Below are 22,384 nucleotides of genomic sequence, written 5' to 3'. Positions count from 1 at the left end.
ATGGACTCTTATTATCCAAAAATGAGAACAAAGTCATTGAAAACATAATAAACCCTCCACAGTGCCATCCCTTTCTTTTATGTTGTTATCGAGGACTTAAATGGGCTCGGCAATTTCAGCCTAAATAGGCTTTGTTAGAAAATTCAAGGACAGCTCCTTAAAAAGCATTCTGTTATATTTTTAAGTGGTTATGTAACCTTTGAGACAATCTTATAAAGAAAACATGCAATTGCTGACAGACCCTTGTTATTTGTTCCACTGAAGTTGGGTGCTTAAAAGTTCAGTTCATCCAAATCACAAACTTTTGTTTTTCCTACTTAACCTTAGTGGCATCTACTCATTGAGATACTGTAGTTTTCTCTTTTCTTTGCTGAGGTTTGGAGACCTCCACTGCTGACATGGTTTTTGGCACTGAAAGTATTTTATATAAAATTATATTTGGAAAACTCAAACTCAGTGGGATCTAACATTATGAAGGTCTACAACTGTAACAGTAAGAAGTAAAGTGAGTCCAAAGGACCACATTTGTTTTTTTGGAAACAGTAATTTATTTATAACTAGAATGGCACTCAGAGAACACAGACCTCTGGCAAGGTCAATGGTGCATGAACATGCTACTCACATGGTTCCATTTCCTGAGTTGAAAAGTAGTTTTTCCGACTTCAGTGTGTTCATTCGAAAATCGTATGTGTCTTGATTTTTTGCAACGATTTTTAAAATCGATTCTTTTCCCTAGAATCGGTATTTTTTATTTATTTAATTTTACCAATGATTTACCTAAATATTTTTCTGTTTATAGGGTACTGCCTACAACGACTACATCATACCTGTTTCCAGCAAAACAGACTGAAAGCAGAAAATGCAGAAAATCCATGTTATGAATGAAATAGATGTCAGACTGACTGACTGACATGTGATGTGCATTCTTCTTAGAAAACAATTCGTTGTTAGAAATGTCTCATGATATATTGTCTCTAGAAGTGTATTATTCAACTTTCGTTTTTTGTAAAAGAAGGAAAAGAAAATCGCAATATTTAATACTATCAAATCGCAATACTTCTGGAATCGCAATACAAATCTAATCAGCACCCATGTATTGTGCTCGGGACAAAAGCATATCGCCCCTGCCCAAATGGACACTACAAAGAAGATTTATTGTATTTTATTGCTCAGAGCATTTAAACAACACGTTGATAGCTGTTTCCAGACAACAAAGAGCAAAGGAAACGGAAAAGGCGAGCCATGAAATATGATCAGGAAAACATTTCTCGATTATTCAGTCCCTCCATGTTTCAGATCCGCTTCAAAATTGAATGGGTTCTTTGTTGGCCCATGCTACACCCTTTCACCAGGATTCATGAAAATTGGACCTGTAGTTTCCCCATAAACCTGCTGACTGACAAACAGACACGCAAACAAACTCAGTAAAAAACATAACCTCCTTGGAGGAGGTAATAATGAAACCCCAAAAATACAGTCTTGTCTTCTATGCTGATGACACAGTATTTTTTGAAAATTTTAGAGAAAATAAATTAGTTAGAATTCATAGGATACCTGTTGACTTTGCCACCTTGCCACATTTAGTCTGTAAAGTCAATTATGGCTATGGCTAACATTGGTGGTCCCAGTAAAGACACAAAATTCTGTAGAATAGCACCAGCGCCAGGTGATCTGGCTTCTTGAGTTTTCCAATGGTCACAGGAGATGTATAAAAAGGCACTTTATTTAATACACTGATCTATTAAGGAACCATGTTTTGATTCAGATACAATGTGGAAAAAAATGAGAAAAACATAGCATTAACATCTTATAGGTGATTAAAGCCATGTCAATTAGGCCATGGTACAGCATCCGTAATAACATGCTGTTCATTTGCTTTGAGGCTAATATGTCAATAGCTCTGGTGCTAGCTAAAAAAATATATGGATACCAAATATATTTTCTTCAGCAGTGGCTATACTCTAAAGGCTACTTGTACATCACAAAAAGTGAGGTAAGAAGAAAAATCAATGGATTTGTTTTTGATAAAACCTCTACTTGCATCCCAAAGTAGCCTATACTGGCAGCATGGACAGAAAGTTGATTACAAACATTAGAAAAAAAAGAATATAAAGTTAATCAGTAAATATCATTACAACACCTCTGACACAAGCACTCCAAACCTGTGCCAGCATTTCATGTTTAATTCTGGTTCAACACCTCAGTCTGGACTTGCATGACAATATATCTGAGCTAATATTTGTTTTCCACACAATACTCATAGGAGCATCTGTTCCCTGTCTCAAGACAAAACTATAACTGTTAAGAAATATATAAATAATAATACAATTTACAGAGGTAATTTATGATATTTCTTGGCACCTTTGCTTTTTACATGTACTGTTCACTACTCATACAAATAAACCACATAATTTAAACAGTCAGTGGCTACTTTTCAAGGAAGTATCTCTCTTTGGAAATTGAATATATGAGTGCATTGTTACGGTATTATTACACAACTTTGTTTACGTTTGCATAATAGTGGATGACATAACAGGGGTATTGCACATGTTAAACAACCGCAAACAAACAAAATCAACAGTAAAGACGTTTATCAAATAAAGCCAAAAACAATGTGACATTTAGAATTTTGAAACAATACAGTTGGAGGCCCAACGGACATCTCTGAACTAGGTCAGCAAACATCACAAAATCCTGACCGACTATCAAGGACACATTTTTCTCTTGTAATCTAAAAACAATTTTGTAAATTTCTGTCTGAGACCTATGAAAGATGAATTGTTTCACTAAGCAGATTAGACAGTGTGTACACCCTGTACACAAGTTAAAAGTGACAATAATATCAGGAACTGTTACTTCCTTATTATCACAACAAAGCTCCTAATATCATCAAAATATTCTTGATGAATTACTTTGCAGCTCTATTTGAACCTGAAAAATCAACATGTTTCAAGATCATTTCTGTTTTCCTATTTACTATATGTACAATGTTTTATAGCAAAACACTATTAATAACTACAGTAATTGTACTTCAAAACCTAATATTACAGAACTTGACCAATTTAAAGGAAATATTTTTCCCCTGAAGCCTGTCTGTATGAAAGACTTAATGTTTAGCTAAAGAGTGGACTTTATCTGATATTAACATTATTACATTAATGTTTAATTTCTCCCTGCAACCTTTCAACTATTCAATATATTCATATGAAAGATTTTCCAGGCAAATTCACTGACTCTCTTTTCACAGGCACCGTGTTGCCATAGCACAGCTTTTATGGCTCCACTGTCGGACGATTCTTCATAAAAGACATAACAAATATCCAGCAGGATACATACACCTAGCCGACCTCACTCTTATCTGATGCAAATACTCTGGGACATTGCAACATTTTTCAATACCTTGTGTTGATTTTTTTTAGCCTGGCAACCACCAAGATTAATTTAGGTGTTGGATTCTGGGGAACAGGTTTGCCTTTGTCAATATTTTATAAGGATGTTATTTTTTGTTTTCTGTTGTTGATTGATAACTTCATCATGAGCTGTTCCCTAAAGCAAATAGGTTTGAGGATATAATACTTGTTCAGACACAAAGAACAAGAAAAACTTCAGAACAATGGTTAAAAATGTCCACATGTACCACATCAAAGCCATAAAAGTCATTTCTTTTTAAACTGTTTCTACATGTGTTTATCATATTTGTATCCCATTATATGAAGGATATACAAATGAACAAGAGTCTACAGCCAGCAGCTCTGTGAGGCTGTACTGAAGCAAAGTGCAAAATGGTTTAACATGTTCACCATCTTATTTTAGCGTTTTAGCATGCATGCAACATTTGCTAATTAGCAATAAACAAAGAACAGCTGAGGCTGATGGGAATGCTAGTTTTGCAGGTATTTAGTCATAAACCAAAGTATTGGACAATTTAAAATTTTGACTTGATGATACTGCTTGACCAAAAGTGAAGGGTTTATTAAAATTGTAAGAATCAATGTTATAGGGGACATAATAGTCTGAACCAAAAGTATTCATCCTCTGGATCTTTATACAAAATGTTATTGCAATCCATCAAATAGTCAGTGAGATATTTTACTCTGGAACAAAGTGGTATACTGACCAGCAGGCATACATTGCCATCCTTAGAGCCAACAATAGTGTGACTAAAAAGACTTATTTGAATTATTTAGTCAATTTATCTTACTTATGACTCATGTTACAGCATCATTAAAACCCTCTCCTCTTTTTTTTATTGCTGTTGTTTCCCATTAACTATCTCTCTGTGTACACAACCCAATATGTGGCCTCTGCCCCGCTTTAAAGATAAGAACACCATTCGCACACTATGTCAACAGACCTGGGTCCTCTGGACGGAGAAAGAGACAACAAGAGACACTAAGGGCCAGAAAACTCACTAACAGTTTGGCAAGCCTCCCACAGAGTTAACTCAGCATCTGTTGTGGTGTGTTCAGCCAAAAACACCTCTTTGACATTCAGCTCAGGGAATAAGGCATACTGTTTTACTGCCTCCATCTAAGCAACATATCTCCTTAGTTACGTAATAAAACCACGTCACACCTTTACTATTCTCCTCTAGTAACTTTTAAATTTCTCATTTTCCAGGCAACGAGTAAAATGTGCTTATCGATACAGACTCATGATGATGCACAGAAAGTTCTAAGTTTAGAGAAAAATCAGGAGAAGGTTTGGCCACGCCACTGTTTATTAACTTAACAAAATGGGATTGGCACTGAATCATGCAGGTTTTGGGTGTGTACAAAAGCACATAAAGTGTGAAAACATTTGCAAATAAATGGTTGCAACTAAACACACATGAAATGTAGATTTCATTATGTGGTGACAGGAAGACAACTCACTTCTCTTTCTTAATTAAGGAAGCAGTTTAATTCCCGTACAGAGAATGAAAAGATTGATGTAATATTTAGTCACTTGTTAATCTATATTTCGTTAACATTGTCTCGATAAGATCTACATTTATCTAGGACACTCTAGGATGCTTGTTTTATTACTTTTCTTCTCCCTGTTGTGTGTTCTGCATGTTTGCTGTTGATTTGTGAGCTTATAAGCAGCTGTAGTGTAAGAATAATTCACCAAGACTCTCCACAAATTAATAATATACGCAACTTTTGTTTTAATAACTACTAAGATTTACTAGATTAATCTTTATGGAAATAAAAGGGGGAAAAAATTAAGGTTGATGTACTTCATGTGCGGTTAGAAACCTAGAAATGAGGGGAAATGTACATAACTAAAATAGGGTGAGACAACTTTTTGGTATTCGTGTGGTATCCTCAGACACCGGCTCACAGATCAGTTTTATTGGGTGTGATGTGATATTATTTGAGTGAATGTAAACCCTAGGCCATTAAGCTTCCATCATAAAAAAGAAAGACTTGCTAATTTTTTTTTTTAAATCCCAGAATAAACTTTTGAATGAGCCAAGAGGGTGGCACACGTATATGTAAAGCAAGGCTGCATTAGAAGCTATACATTTATTATGAATTCACAAACATAACTGAAGCCCACAGCTTCCCACTTCAAGAGGAACACTATCACCACCCAGTGGTGGAGATAAATACAGCTACATTAAGCCTCTTATGTGCTGGTGGCTATACCAAACACTAATATGCAGAGTATATGCATAGACTGCCACTGCAGCGATGAATGACAAATTACATGCAGTCATTAACAGAATCCCATGAAAACCTCTGTTAATGACTAACATTACATTTCAGTGTAGACATAATGTATTTGACTTTAACACCACTTCCAACATATAGGATGACAGTAACAGCTCTTGATAACAGCATTTTTTATTGTTTTCTCCCTAATCAGTTTTAAATTCATTGGACAAGTACAGTCTTGTGAAACATGTCACAAGAAGCTGAAAGAACATAAAAATGGAAGCTATCAGCTAGAAAAATTTGGCGGTGATAAAAAAAAAAAAGGGGAAAGAAATATAGTAAAATAAAATTTGTACAGGGGTCAAAATTCAGTTAAGAAAGATGTAGTGTTTTGTACTTCTTTTGTAAACAATAAGCATATTGAAATAATATTGCAAATCAGATCTAGAGGAGAGGAGGTCGAACTGAAGAGACTGAACACTGGTTGGCATGAGACATTTGCAGAAACCCTGAAAGCAACAACTTCTTAGTGGGTCACATAAATGTAGACAGATGTTTTAAACTAGTCACACAGAAACATGACAATTTCTTTTTTCTTTTTACATACAACAGCATCTCTGCTACATACATCAAACCTTCACTCCTTTGTCTCTGGTTTACTGTGATATGAGGTATATGCGAGGCAAGTTCTGGTTAACGCCTCAACTGTTCAGCATTGCAAGATTATTTAAGATATTACAGCATTGCATTCACTCTGCCATGTTTAATGATTGCTTAAAACAGGCCATCGGGGCGTAAAGGGGTTTAAAGACTCATTCAGCAGAGTGATATCATTTCCAGCACTCAAGGCTAGTGGCTATGGAAGACAGCGTCCTTATTGTTGTCTTTACAAAAGAATCGTACAGCATAAATACATTTAAAAATCAGCAAGAAATTACATTTAACATTTACTAGACAATATCTTGCACCTGCACTTCTCAGGAATAGGCACCCAATTTCTAACGGGACATATATGCATGGTACTGCCAGCACACGTGAAATATCTAAAAACGCATACAATTTTTTGGTCAGCCACCTTTTTGCTCATAATGCATATGGCTGCCTCTCAGTAACAGCTGAAGAAATACTTGATCACTAACACATTTGTCATCCATTTTAATAAGAAAGCAAAGCTTCTAAGTTGGGTAACAAGTCAAAACTAAAACTAGAGGTTTGAATTACATTTACATTATCCCGATTACATGTTACTGTATTTTAAAAGTCCCACCCTCCCGCCATTCCTCCCTCCCAATCTAAACCCTCCCTAAAAGTAAGGAGAAAGAGAAAATGTCAATGAAAAATCCCACTTTCACATAACCCTGCCACTCCCTCCCTCCTCCCCCCCGCCCACCGTCCCTATATAAACCATGCTACCCAAACTAAAGGGTATCCATATTATACACCCAGAATATGTTCAACCCAGAAACCCCATCTGCATACGCCCAAACAACATGTCTCTGTCAAAAAGCCATCCATTCCTGACGTTTGAGCTTCCTTGATCCAACGAATTTTACACAACGTAAGAAAACGGCTCAAAGTGCTAATTGAATTCCTTTAAAGAAATAAGAGAACTGAGGAAGAAGCGGAGGGCAGGAAAAGGGGTAGGCCATTCCATCACTGCCCAACAGCAGCCTCTATTGGCCAAAGAAAAGCCCCAACATCACTTTTGTTCTCCAAAAATATACCAAGGACAACATTAACCCCCCGAACCAGCCCTCATTCTTCCTCTACTTCAACTGGCAGTCTCCCAGAATGATTAAATCTGTTATTTTACATTACTATATATTCTTATAAATATATATATATATATATATATATATATATTTATATATATATATGGCCCTTATTGAAGAAAACATGAGTTTCACATTGACACGAAAGTACCATAATCTCTATATAGCCAAGTAGAAAGTGTTTTCAGTGCTCAAGTGAGCTGGCAGCAGTCTGTTTATGTCACACTCATTCAACAAGTAATAAAACATAAGAAAAATCCTCTTAGAAGTTGCAAACTTAAACTTCTGAAAAGAGCGCTCACTGCACCTCGTAGGCTTCTCCTTTTTCACTTTTTCCTGAGTAATACTTTAAACCTTGTAACAGAAAGTTTTTTTTTTTTTTTTTGCTGTTTAAACTCTGGGCTATTCCCTGCCATCATGGTTATTTTCATTATTATTTTACAATTGTAAAGTTGATTGCTCAAACACTTCAGCTCATTGTAAAAGAAATCCGTCCTGTGCTACTCTATGCTTATTCAAAAAGCACTTTCAGTTCATGATTCATGACCAGACCTAATGCCACTAACATGACAAGAATAAACAGTAAATACATATTAACTTAAAAATAACATACTTAAAAAAAAAAAAATGTATTTGCAGGAAGCCTTGTGGGTTTTCTGTGGGGAGAGGAGTGGGCACAAAAACAGCATCAGTATAATTAAAATCAAGATGTCACTTTAAAAAAAATAATAATTACAATAATAATAAAAGAGGAGCACTAAAAAATTCAAATAAGAACATCAACTTTACTGAGTGTTCTCTCCCTCTCAGGCTCTCATCTGTAGCTTTGGCTTGTAGTAGTTTTGGAACCTGTACTTACTGGCTCATTGACATCAGATAATAAACTACTATACCCTGAGAATTCAGACACAGGTGTCCGTATCCTGTGATCCACCTCCCCACTAGAGTCAGTGCCATAAGACAAGCCACGGCCGTCTGACTTGAACTGGGAGCCAAAGGCCTGGGCAAAGTTTTCTATCTGGTAGGAAGGCTTGGAGTCCAGAGAGGCTAGATCCTGCGAGGGGGGCAGATGATAGACCACCGTGCCGTTCTTGACCGGCATTTGGTCCTTCTGGCTGCTCAGGTCAGATGGGCTAATCTGGTAGGAGGAAGGGGGAGTGGAGGAGTGCTGCTTCTCCATCTGCTCGGTGAGCTCCTGAGAAGGGGTGAGCTGCTGGTGTGTGGAAGCCTCCAGGCCGCTCAGGTGGAAGCTGTGCTGAGGTGAGGAGCCCGTCAGCATCGCAAAGTGGGACTTTGGCACAGAGGAGGGCAGCGAAGGCGAAGACACTGACTGGCCAAACCCACACTCCAGTGGGGAAGTAGTGTACATGTTCTTGTCAGCGTAGAGGGGGTTTCCCGGGTGGGAACTGGTGAACGCTCCCGAGGAGGGAGGCCCGGGGCCCAGAGGGAAGCTGGCACTGTGGCTGGTGCGCTCCAAAGCCTGCAGCAGGAAGCGAGAGTATTCGTGCATCATGACAGTCTTCTCTCCAGAAGGGCTGGAGGTGTCGGTGTTGTGGCCCATGTCGGTGCCGTCTGCTGAGCTGGGGTGTAGCTCCACGTGATGGTCACTGATGTCAAAGTGAACATCGTGGTGTGAACCGTCCGACTTCTGGGTGTAGTGGTCGAGGAGGCTCTGCAGCACCTCATCTGGGATCCCCGACTTGTCGAGACTCAGAGGCGTGTCACTGTCCATCACACTGGAAATGACACCCTGAATGACAGACTGCTGGGAAGACAAGTGACCAACGCCGACATCATACTCACTGCTGGCTCCTCCAGCCACCACTGGCCCTGAGGAGTTTGCATTGTTTGCTGCGTGAAGGTAGCGTCTTTTCTTGATGAACTGCATGGCATCGTCGTAGTTGCTGCTGCTGCTGCTGGTGGGCCCTACTTTAGCCCCGTTACCATGCATGAGGCCAAGGCCATCCATGCCCTCACTCTGCTCCAACGAGCCTGCTTTGGCCTGTCCCAGACCCGTTTTATCCAGGCTCTTACGATTAGCCTTCTTGAATGCCATCTTTGGAGCTCGGCCGTGGTGGCCCTGCTGCATGCTGGGTCCTGGCTCAGTAGAGGAAGACACCGTTTGATTCTCCACCGAGTAATCGTGGATGCTGTAGACTTCAGGTACAGCCCCATGAATGTGCGGTACCCTCATCCCTCCTGCATCCCCCTTCTTCTTCTTGCGCTCCCCTCCCTCTCCAGAGTTTTTGGACTTTCCCCTCTTTCTCCCAGTATTTCCAACATTTACCTGAGTGCTTCCATAGCTGCCATGTCCCAAGTTTACACAACCCAGGTCCATCATCCCAGGATCCAGCCCCTTCTTTATGGCTTCTCCACAGGTTCGCTTGTGCTTAAGCAGTCGGTCTGTCCTAGAAAAAAACTGAAAGGAACAAACAATATTATTTGTTTGTTCCTTTTACTTTTTTTTTTTAAGTTCTAGATATATGAAGTATCACATTAGATAATCGGAATACTAAGCAGCTCACTAACCTGTTGGCAGGTCTCACATCTGTAGGGCTTTTCTCCGCTGTGAGTCCTCTTGTGCCTCTCCATGTGGTACTTCTGAATGAAACGCATGTTACACTGGTCACAGCTGAATGGCTTCTCTCCTGCATTACAAAAAACAACACCGCTCAAGGTTAGTTGTCATTAGAAGCACACAAAGGCTCACAGATTAAATCAGATACGATACGGATGGTTGTTGTTAATCACTCACCACTGTGGATTTTCTCGTGTCGCTGGAGAAGGTATTTCTGAATGAAGCTCATGTTGCACTGACTGCATCTGAAGGGTCTTTCACCTGAAACAAAACCCCAGAGATTTATACAGTTACAATGTTGCATCCCCCAGAAGGTAATTACCCTTCTGTGACAGGTTCACTTATTCATAAATAACACAAGCACCTGTACAATGTAATGCAATCCAACCACATGACACAGTCTCTACTAAAAGCAGTAGGTGTTGCATGGCTATTGCATTGTATTTCACATCAATGTGCTCATCCATTACTGTGTTTTTACTCCAATGTTGACTATACAGATATAGTTCATTGTTTTCAAAGACTGGTAAATGAAAAACTTTGAATCATTAAATCTAATAATCCAACATAGAAGTCAGAGTTTAGAAAACATTTTTCTCACAACCTAGGCCTAACTCAATTTAATGTCTATAAAAGTGTTCTACTACAGTTTTTGATACATTATTTGTCAAGAAGTTGTGAAAAGAGGATGAACTAAAATAGACCATACAGAATATGCAGTGTTTCCTCTAGGATTTTTTTTAGCAGTGGGGGCAGATCTGTCGGACCCCCCCCAGCAAATGTTTTACGTATTAAACAGAACTGACACTTCGCTGCAACACAAACAAATATATTTATTCACCTCTATTCACACACAATGAGGCATATTTTCATTTTGTTTTGATTGAACTGTATTTTTGAGGAACTGTAGGTCTACAAAATGAATTTTACAAGAAATTCTTCATAGGGAAACCAAAACCCAAAGTAGGCTATAGTATGAAACCATTCATAATGAAACTAATTGCATATTTGCCTCAGTGGCAAAGTTGGCAGCCTTGCAGTGTGCATTTGATTTTTCTTGGCTTTTGGAAAAAAAACTCCATGGCTGGGTTACACTAGAACGGCCAGGACGGTCATTTTGAAATGTATATGTGTAATAACTTGCTGCTGGTACCTGACTTTTCCTAAAAGAGTCTGTATTTTCATTTAAAATAGTTTTTATATACTGTACATTACACAATCACTTTGACCTATTTTGGCCATACTGCTCAGATTTTCGCGGTTTTGTTTTTAATCTTTTGCGTGGTTGAAGAAGATGCATCTTGGTTGTTTAATAATAATCATAGTCTCTATCAGAGAAACGTAACTAGCGGTCTCGAGTAACAAGTGTGGGCAATGCATCACCGATGGGCCGAAGGCAACGCCAGAGTCGGTAACGTAGGCTACGGCGTGGATGGACTCTGTTCTGAATCAGAAGAAAAGCACCGGGCGATCGCTCTGTGAAAGGCGCAGTACACTTAGACGGTAGCTGTCTACGTGTTCATATAACTTTATACATGCTACAACTGGCTGGAATCATTGCACACATCCTCTCCAAGGAGTGTACCAGCTGTAAAATGTCCCGGAGGAAGTTCATGCAGCAACTGGCAGAGGAGCTGAGAGCGGAGTTTATGGAGGAAAAAAAGGGCAGCGGCGCACGGTCCAAACAGCACTGCGCACCGCAGCATACACCAAATCGGAGGCAGTGCCTGCCAGGTTAGGTTATAAATGTTCAAATAACATACTTTTAAATTGTTATTTGGCTGTGAATTATGTTGAATGAATTTCCCCCAATGTTTCATGAATGTATGAAATAATCATGGTTTAGCCTACTATGCCATGATATGATATCAAGGGCATTGTATTGAATCAACAGCCACGTGCAATTTAGCTAGCAGGTGAAGGTGAAACTAAAAATGTGCAAGAACTATAGACTAATACAGACTTAAATGAACTGACAATATAAGTTATACAACTTCCAGTTGTCAAGAATGCACACATGCCATCTCAACCGGTCCTCCGGACAGCCTGTCTCTTTTTTCTTTCTCCCTTTTCTCCGAGTGGCACGCTGCCCCTTCCTCGCTGTTAGAAGCGCGGTTCGGGCTATTCTCCGACGCGCTTCTTTTACAATCATTGCTGATAGACGGCTTTTTGTATATATATTTCTGATACCGTGGCGGGAGAAATCTAACCGTGGCGGACCGCCACTTGCCAATCAACAGAGGAAACACTGATATGCTTCATCATTCTGTAAGCCAAAACATAATAAAGTTATCAATTGCGCATGACCTCTATCTGATATTCCACTGTAAATCGATTTTCTAAAAATCACTGAACTCTAGCAATTATCATGTAAAAGCTAACCATTCTGGCACATTACACAAATGGGAATGATGATATTAAATAAAGAGTGATTCACGAAAAAGACATCAGTCCCTTGTCGAGTCAGAACAAGGAAGGAGTCAGGCTTACAACAATAACAAAAATACACAAAACTAAACAATAACACTCAATTGTGCATTATAATACAGTAGTCCAGGCGAGAAGTCAAACCTGGATTTTTATCCTCATGTCCCAGGTAGGGCTGCACAATTAATTGAATTTTAATCACGATCACGATTTTGGCTTCCCATGATCAAATTTGCGTGATCGAGCGATATTTAAAATGCGTCAATCCATTCATAGAACGCTCCTTATCAAAGTTTTTGCAAAGCCAATCTAGCACTCCATAAACCACTGTCTGATCATGTGTCTCTATGAGCCAATCAGAGTTGTTCCCCGCACCGCACAGCTTAGTTTTTAGATGTAGACAGTCACAGAGGACAGAGTAACGTGAGGAAAATTCTACAACAGGTAGCAGTCGGTCATCATAAGCCGGTCACAATGTTTACCAGTTTACCAGTAAACGCAACAGTTTGTCCCGTCGGTTTTGTTTTTCAGACAACAGCAGTGACCAGTGATAGTTTGTGTCTTTTAGCTCATGGCTTTAGCAGCAGACTGATGTCCTACTGTTGGAATCCTGTCACACTACACCGTTTAGCTGTCAGCATTTTAGGAGTGTTTAATCCAGTTACTACTGTGGCTAATGGTAGGCTAACGTTACCTGCTGTGTAACGTGTTATTAGTGTTTATTGTAGCTAGCTAATGGTAGGCTAACGTTACCTGCTGTGTAACGTGTTATTAGTGTTTACTGTAGCTAGCTAATGGTAGGCTAACGTTACCCGCTGTGTAACGTGTTATTAGTGTTTACTGTAGCTAGCTAATGGTAGGCTAACGTTACCTGCTGTGTAACGTGTTATTAGGGTTTACTGTAGCTAGCTAATGGTAGGCTAACGTTACCCGCTGTGTAACGTGTTATTAGTGTTTACTGTAGCTAGCTAATGGTAGGCTAACGTTACCTGCTGTGTAACGTGCTATTAGTGTTTATTAGCGTGACATGCAGCGATGTTTAAGTTGCCTCTAACGTGGGTTTCGGAGAATCAGAGCGCAACACAGACATTTAAGTGGCAGTGTAATGAGCCACCGAAATCTGCGTTGCTATTTCGTCCGGTAGATACCTTACGGCAAACTTGCATGTATGGAAAGCAGTCGCACAACAGCTAAAATGGCATACTCCTTCACAGTATCCTTCAATAAAAGGAGGAATGTAGCACAATATGGATGTATTAGCAGGAATGTAGCACAATATGGATGTAAAAGCAGTTATAATTAGCCTGTGTGACAATAAAATTTGTTTTGGTTAAAATCAACAAATAATTGTGATAATTAATCGTGATCTCAATATTGATCAAAATAATCGTGATTATCATTTTGGCCATAATCGTGCAGCCCTAGTCCCAGGTTGTACATACTTGGCTAGGACTGTACCCAAATCAGGATATTCAGAGCTAGCGCTTCAGCAAGATGCAGCAACTTATCTATAAATATTTTTTGTTCTAAACACAGTTAACATTACTACTGATGTTTTAATTTTCAAAACACCTTACCTACGACTATGAGAAATAAAGTATTCCTTTATTTGCCCAGTTACAGTACAGCTTACCTGCAGAGCAGCTGCCCCATACCCCTCCTGTTAACAGCCTCGCAAGTCTCCCGTTTTACCTGCAAGACTCATGTTTTAATACCTGTGTTCATCTCCTGTTATGTGAAAACCCTGGAGTAGGAGTAGTAGTAGAAGTGCTTTGACTCCGAACTTCGTTATTCGAATATCATTCGAATATATATATATATAAAAAAAAAGTAATATTTGAATATTAGGCAGCCCTTAATATTCGAACCTGTTATGGGCATTATTTTTTGTAAATGTGTTTGCTTGTAACATCGATTTCGAGGCTTTTTCACACATTTCAAAATGTAACCTCACGTCGCGGCGACGCACGTCTCTCGGCTGTGGCTTGGTAGCGTTGCATTCCCCCCTAATTCTCAAAGAAGGATGGCTTGCCCAGGGCCAGGCCAGCTCAGCGGCATCTTTCTCCCGTCGTGTGCCGCTGTCTCTCCTACCTACACCGGCCCCCGCACCCTGTTCGTTCTCCTCTTTCTACCTGCCTGCGCGCAGTGCTGCTGCACATGAGGAGAGAGCACAGAGGGGAGGGCGGGGCTGCTCCGCAGTCACAGAAGAGAGAGGAGACTGTTTTGGCGGCCACAGGAGAGAAAAACCTTGCATGCTCGCTGGACAATACTGGCGACTTTTTTTTTCTTTTTTCGGAAAGTCGCTGTCTTTTCTACAGAAAGTCGCCAGATTTTGTGAAAAAAAGTCGCTAAGGGGGTCTGAAAAGTCGCTAAGTTGGCAACACTGCCCACACACACGCCGGCTCGACGCACACACCAGCACACAAGTATAAACATCAGAGCACTTATGTAGGCTACAGTGAAAGCTCCGAACTTCCTGTTGAAAGCATAGTGTTTGTGTTTAATCCAGGGTCTGACTTTTAATTAAAAAAATTCAGTTTGATATCTATATAGGTCTTACTGAAGGCATTTAAATGGTCAAAACAGTATTAATAAATATTCAAATATTAATATTAACAAACAAATGAACTTCGAATATGATTTTTGGGCAAAAGTCAAAGCCCTAAGTAGTAGTAGTAGTAGTAGTAGTAGTAGTAGTAGTAGTAGTAGTAGTGGAGGTTGTACCAGTTTATGATTCAAAAGTAGTTTAGCGGACTTCACTAACATGTATCACCAGAGAATAGAGCATCAGAGCAGCAAACAGAAATGAGTTGTGAATAAAAAATTAGTCATGCTGCCGTCAGTTTCCATCACAGTATGGTGATTTTGAGACTCCGTAAAGGTTTACAGTTTGGCACACCGTTATCCTGCGATTCTCTGTGTACAATGACAATTTGAATCAATGTTTAGGGGGCAGCCCTACATGTGTGATGCTTAATGCCAGGGATAATTTCAAACAACCTAAATATTGAGCAAAAAACTGTGTTTACTTCACAGCTCTTACCAAGTACACGGAGAACTACCTGAAGATATTGTTGGTTAAACTGTACAAGCAGTAATGATAACATTAGCTTCAGTTTCTTCAGCTGGCGTAATAATGGCATCAATGATTTCTTTTTAACAACAAAAAAAGGTGATAAAAGAAGCAAAGAAAGGAGAACATATGAGCATCATGGTGAAAATGTGCACATTACCATACCTGTGTGGATGAGGACGTGTCTGCGTAGGTGATAGGAGCTTCTGAAGGATGCAGCGCAGTGCTCACAGATGTGCGGCTTGGTTCCCGGCGACAGACAGCCACCATCTGCATCCAGCATCATTGATTGCTGTGGAACAATGACAAAGAAACACAGGGCTCACATTCAGTCAGCTGGCTTCAAAGACATCTGCATCTATTTAAAGGATCAGTTCATATTGGGCAGAATGGATATGTATGATGAGCACTATTCAAATGTTCTATTTTTATCATGTTAACATTTAAAACAGACTTAAGCAGACTGATTATTAATTTAAATGATTAAATATTAAATTCATTTTACAGATAAGGTTTATTACTTTGTTTTTATTTGACAAAAAACAGGAATTAACTGAACATAACTAACATGCAATTATAAATGGTTCTTTGGTAAGGACTTAAACGGCAAAATATGAATACATTCCCAGATACAGAAATAAATAACAAACCTTTGCCTCGCTTCTCTTCTTTTTTGGTCTACCCTCCTGTCCATCACCATTTGACCTTCGACCTTTTCTCCCAGTGGGCTCCTTTCCTAACTGACTCGGCAGCTGTGAGGATGACAAAGGGAGAGGGAGGAGGGCCGTGAGAGCGAGCCACGACAAGGAAATTACTTGATTGAAGGTTAAGGGACTTCAGTCTAAAAACTATCACACAAACAAGTCCATGTTTGTTGCTCATGCAAACAAACAAAACACTTGGACAAGGTCTAGTGATTGTCTGTGGGAAACTCAAGAAGTGGTTCCAGGGAGCGAAACAACAATGCCTTAAATGTATGGCTTCTCTTTGCATAAGCAGCCTGTAATTCAATTTGAGAGCCTTTCATCTACTATTCTAACTGAAGAAATAGACAAACTGCACACATCATATACAAAACTAAACAGTCAGAAGTATTACTCTTCACATAATCGCAAACAATCTGTGTAGGGTATATATTCAAAAAGGAAAAAAAATGGGTTCCTGATTCCCCCCCTTTCCTCTTTCTGTTTACCTTCCAGCACTGCCCTTTCATTCCCAGTGAACATGCTGCACCTCAGTGCATGTAGGGGGTTTGATTTAACATAGCTTTTAAGAATAAAAAAAAATATCATGAGAGCCAGACTGAAAAATGTATGTGTGTGGGCTTCACGTGTTTTGTTAAAATAAAATCCTAAACAAACAAGTGTTATTAAGTAGACAATTAAAAAGAATCTGGCACAGTGAAGACAATAATTCATTCTGGTTTTTAAAAAACTTTCATCTGGAGTCCTGAAGACCTCTGATGCCTGGCTATTGTTTGAAGTGTGTGGATGTGTGTATTTCTATTTGAATGGGCACAAAAGACGACTGAAATGAAGTGCAAGCTCAAACAAGACAGCTGTGTCCTTGCTAGGACGTTTTCATTCATGCTGAGGGGGAGTGACATCACCCGTCTACCCAGAAAGAGAAACAGAGGGGGGGGGGGGGCTCATTAATATTTTGCACCTCAAGCCGCTGATAGTTTTATGTCACAATAAACAATTTCACATAAGCTCCTCCCCTGCACCCGTCCTCTCTCAGGCTCCTCCCTCCCAGGCTTTTAAAATATCACCTGCTTCACAACATAGCAGGGCTGTTTTGGGGGGACAAACTAACCTAAAGGGTTTCAAAATCAAGTAGATTTATTTTGACAAATCTCAATGTATATTGCTCATGTTTGATTCTACATTGATCATTACGTTAAACGCATAAAAACTGTAGCTAATCACACAATAATGCACAAAAGGAAGTCCCTCCAGAAAAACGCAATTATGTGATCCCATAATTCAATGCATAATCATCCAAAGTCCGCATATTTATGCGGGGGCTGCATTTTTTCCAAATACGCCGCATAAATTATCGATTTCCACGCAAAATATGCGGGGCTTGCATGATTTCAAAATCCCCGCATTTTCGTTGCAAAAAAGTCACATATCTTAGCAGAAAGTTGAAAAAGGTTGCGTTTACTTCATACAAGAGCAGCCATTTTCCCCATGTTGCCATGGGAACGTTATGAAGTGACGTAATTACACGACATGAACATCATCAAAAAGCAGGGTGTTGGGGATTTTTGACCAATAGTCGAGCCGTTAACAGATCATTAACCGTTAACTACCAAGCACGCAACCAAGTCCCAGTTCTCCAGTCCAGGACGCTCGGACATACCTTCCACAGGCGCGCACAGCTGGGGACTTGTACCGGCTGCACAGCTACGATGTTGCATGCATTGTTGCAGACACACTTTCCTGGAACCGCTTGTGCGTCCAATGCAACTGACACAAGTTCGCAGCTGTCCGCAAATCAAAATTTCCGAGCCCATCTCTACCACATCCACGTGCGAGGTTGTCAGCTGTGTACTGCCCAGTATACTCTGCGTGTCGGACAGCCAATTTAGCCTGCCAGTCCTCATCGACATAGTGGCAAGCACCACGTAGCTTTCCGCTGTGAGCACGGTCCAGCAGAGGTACAAACTTAGAAGAAAAGAAGAGCTTAAAACGCAACTTCTACTGCAAGTTAAATTGCAGTTAAGAAATAGATGGTACCATGCAAAAGTTTAATAAATTTTTATTTATTTTTGTTTCAATATTGTTTTTAACTGTGTAACTGATAGTATTAATTGTCAAAATTCTTATTGTCAGTTAACAGTTTAACGGTTAATCATTAACTTTCCTGGTGTACAGATATATTGACAATGCAGTTATCTGTTGCAGTTATTTGTGGCTCGTAGAAATGATCTGAACCAGGAGGTGCTGGGGGGGCCTGGAAGAGTACTTGAGGCAGCAAAATCCTAACTTTCATAAGAACTTTAAATGTGATATCTGGTGATATATTGAGTTAAAATATGTTGATATTTACCAATCTCAATTGTCTCAAAAACAGAAATAAACCAACTCCCCCTCACGTTCTAATTTGCTATCAGTGGTACTTACATTTCCCATGTTGAGTTCATGCACCAGCAGGCTCTGGTTGTTACTGACTGTAACCTCCAGCAGCTCTGTGCTCTTCCCGAGCCCTCCAGGGTAAACTGGCAGGCGATAATCGTGCTCTGACAGCTTCTCCTGCTTGATACCCATGGAGTGAACATAGTCTCCCACACACCCCATACGCCCACCCTGGGTGCCCATGCTGCAGTCAGGCGAGTCACGCTCCTTCTTCAGGATCATTTCTTGCGGTGGAAGGTCCTGCATGACTGAGTGGGCGGCCAGCCGGGTGAAGCTGGTCACCGGGGGGAGGTGGCTGAACATTATCATGCCAGGGCCGAAATTGGAGTCCATGCTTCCGTTGGAGCGCAGGTATTCATTGCCTAGTTTGTCTTGAATGATGTTCATGGTGGATGCCGGCGGGCAAGAAAACTATGGGGTGGCAATCAGTGTCATCCTGTGTGGGGAAAAAAACAGCAGAAGTCAATGTTAAAACAGTATTAGGGTGGCCGGTTAGCTCAGTTGGTAGAGCGGGCGCACATATGCAGAGGTTTATTCCTCTATGCACAAGGGCCAGGGTTCGAGTCTGACCTGTGATGGTTTCCCAGCATGTCTTCCCCCCTCTCTCTCTCTCTCCCCTTTCAGATCTCAGTTTTCCTATCCAATAAAGGCAGAAATGCCAGTATTAGGTAGGGATGCACGATCCAATACTGATATTGAGCAGATACTGACTCAAATAGCTGGATAGGGAAATCGTTGACAATGGGGCAGATCAATTCAATTTATATATATTATATATAAAATGATAAATGATATTTATGTCTGATAATCAGACAAACATGTTGCTGCATTTAAAAGGTTTACACTTGAATTGTAATGTGTGTTAATTGTAAAGATTGTTAACAAGTCGATTCAGTACATTTCTATTCAAATCTATGCAGTTCTTCCAGAAAAATGTTTTTTGTGATTGTTGCGGGCAAAAATCCCTGATTATGCGGCACGTTTTCTTAAAAAAATGCGATGGAATATGCGGGATATTTATGCAATGAAATTGCAAAAACTGCGGTTTGATGAATAAGAGAAAAAAAAAGTGATTCCCCTAACACCCTGCTTTTCGATGATGTTCACGTCGCGTAATTATGTCACTTCATAACGTTCCCATGGCAACAGGGGAAAATGGCTGCTCTTGTGTGAAGTAAACGCAACATTTTTCAACTTTCTGCTAAGATATATGTGACTTTTTTGCAATGAAAATGCGGGGATTATGAAATCATGCAAGCCCCATATATTTTGCGCGGAAATCGGCAATTTATGCGGCGAAAGTGCAGCGTATTTGAAAAGAATGCAGCCCCCACATAAATATGCGGACTTTGGCTGATTTTGCATTCAATTATGCGATTGCATAATTGCGTTTTTCTGGAAGGACTGTCTATTGTTACATTCTTTTACAAAGTTAGAAAAGCAATGTTTAAGTCAAGACTGATGTTGCCTTAAAAGTCAAAAGAATGTCCCCAGTCACTTCCACACAGTGAGGCATACATTTTATTAAACACAGGTATCAGATCAGTACCTGGTATCAACCAAAGCCCAGGTATTGGATCCAAAACAGTTGGATCGGTGCATCCCTAGTAATATGTCACTTTTAAGGAGGCACCATAACTAGCAATCAATCTGTAAGGATATAATACTCAAATAATAGTCAACAGACAACAATTAAAGAGTCAGTTCAGCTTGGTCTTCGGGAATCAGCGTCACAGCCTCTGATCTCACAACTGGGCTCTAAGTCGGATTAAAATTGACAATTTGTGGGTCAACAAAGGGCTGCAGTCTGGCACAATGACAAGTGGAAACAAGCAAAACAGACAAAACTGGGGCTACAGTGTACAAAATTATCTCTGGTTGATTACAGTGTGTTGCACAATATTTTGTACAGGGCAAAAAGGTCACTGTGGCTGCAATGCTAGACACAACATGAGATGAGGAATGAGAGGATTGAAGTTGTGTGTTAATCTGTTTGATGGGCCTGTCTGACCCAGTCATCCTATTTGCATGAGCTTATCTGCCAATGAGAGTGCACACAAACTGCATTTGAAAGACTGTTGGTGTCATTACGTTCTGCTGTATAAACAAATGCATGTTTTTTAATACCTCTAAACGTGGTGTTTAACGCAGATATTTGAAAGGTGTTGAAATAACGAGTTAATACCTATATAAAATGCAATTAGCTATGACCAAATGCAATGTATGAAGGTAACCAAATGGTTGGGAGGGGTCTCTTTGAAGCACAATTTAAAATGTTGCTGCATCTTTTATCAACGTTACATTAAAATGTATATAGATATAAATTTACAATATAATAAATCATAATTAAAAAAGTTCTACAATTATCGTCGGCAACCGCATGAAAGACCCATCCAGCTAATGAGTGCTATTTAACTGCTGCCAAATGCCTTCAGCTCTGATAGTGAGCTAGCAGCAATAACCTACTCAGCTAACACAAAGCCAACTTTTAAAAAGAATGAAACAATGGTTCAGCCACTCAGACTAACTTCATATTTCTCAAATGTGTTTAAGTAGACAAACAAGTGTGTTGAGGAGCCTTGGTCTGCGTACATTTAGAAATTAACTACAAAGCTTGTTCGCTATGCAATTAGCTGCCTAGCTAACCATTTGGCTAACCACTCTTGCGGGGCCCTTCTTTGTGATGCAGGATCAGGCAATAATTAATATGGCCATGCAATAACAGCAGCAGACCTGCGCTTGATGAACACCAAAAACAACGAAATATGAACAGAAAAACAACTTAATCGTGAGTAATGGCGGCGCTCTTTTAGACATGTAAACAAAGTTGGTTTAGTACTTTTTTTTTTAGATGAAATTAAAGAATTAGTGGCAGGTATCACTGTATACTAGCGCTACACAACACACAACATCAGCGCGCTGAAGAAATGATTAAAGGACGAATGCTGGTTAGCGCCTAAAATGTTTTTTTTTAAAACACGAGTAATCTTGCATCGTTTGTACTTATTCATGGCTGTTTTCTCCAAGATGTTGGCTTCGTTTCCTGGATAGTGAACCGACTGTAAATGATGGAGCGACAACACAAGCATGACCCATAACAAACGGCCCATACAACTCCAGTGAACAATGACGCTCGTCGGCTAGCCGAGACAGCTAACTTAGCAGCTAACTAGCGGTGACGTTAACGTTAGTGCGCCGCGCTTTGTTGTCTGTCCCGTACAAAGAGTTCAACTACTACAGCGACCGACTCAGCCCCCAAAGCTCTGTTTTTATGAATTTAGCTTACCGGTGCAGGACCATGACCTGCTGTTTTGGCTCGCGTAGTTCACCCTCAGCTGTCCGTTTCAATGTCTAGAGCCAAAACATTGTTCTCCCGCAGCTGCTGGGTTCTTCCATCTTGCCTTAGCGCAGAGGATTCTGGGTCCTGAGCACTGAGACCATGCACGACTGAGACGGAAAAATAAAACTACAATAAATAAATCATATTTTTTTTATTATCAATGGCATTTATTAATCTATTTATATCATCTGTTTAGCAAACCATATATTTTTATTTTATAAAAATATATAAATATTTTACTTTTTATTACACTATTTTATAGTTATTCAATGGTCTAATAATTCGTGCATTTTAAGTAATTCTTACATTTTACTCAAAGTTTGAGATGTAATGCTCGCAGTGTATGGGGAGACAGAAAGCTACTGCAAAAATCTTAACAGACCTTAAATTTTCAGATTCTAATATAATATAG

The 22,384-nt window shown here is 39.7% G+C and overlaps 1 protein-coding gene across 2 annotated transcripts; it reads right to left on the bottom strand.

The window, feature by feature from the left end:
* Positions 1 to 7,767: 7,767 nt before the first annotated feature.
* Positions 7,768 to 22,039, bottom strand: znf281a (zinc finger protein 281a). Of its 2 annotated transcripts, none has more exons than XM_039824563.1 (7): positions 21,919 to 22,039; positions 18,621 to 19,068; positions 16,143 to 16,244; positions 15,658 to 15,784; positions 10,170 to 10,253; positions 9,944 to 10,062; positions 7,768 to 9,833 (listed from the first exon to the last, which is right to left on the bottom strand). In XM_039824563.1, exons 2-7 carry the CDS (start codon positions 19,017 to 19,019, stop codon positions 8,229 to 8,231), a joined length of 2,436 nt encoding a protein of 811 aa, XP_039680497.1. In that variant the 5' UTR covers positions 19,020 to 19,068; positions 21,919 to 22,039; the 3' UTR covers positions 7,768 to 8,228. The 2 variants fall into 2 exon arrangements, with proteins under 2 accessions (XP_039680497.1, XP_039680498.1); XM_039824564.1 differs by lacking the exon at positions 21,919 to 22,039 and adding an exon at positions 21,636 to 21,763 and having other exon boundaries at positions 8,229 to 9,833.
* Between the last annotated feature and the right edge of the window lie 345 nt (positions 22,040 to 22,384).

Source organism: Perca fluviatilis, chromosome 15, assembly GCF_010015445.1.
Source record: "Perca fluviatilis chromosome 15, GENO_Pfluv_1.0, whole genome shotgun sequence".
Classification (NCBI taxonomy): domain Eukaryota; kingdom Metazoa; phylum Chordata; class Actinopteri; order Perciformes; family Percidae; genus Perca; species Perca fluviatilis.
Note: the sequence above shows the minus strand (reverse complement) of the source record. Positions and strands in the feature narration are given on the sequence as shown.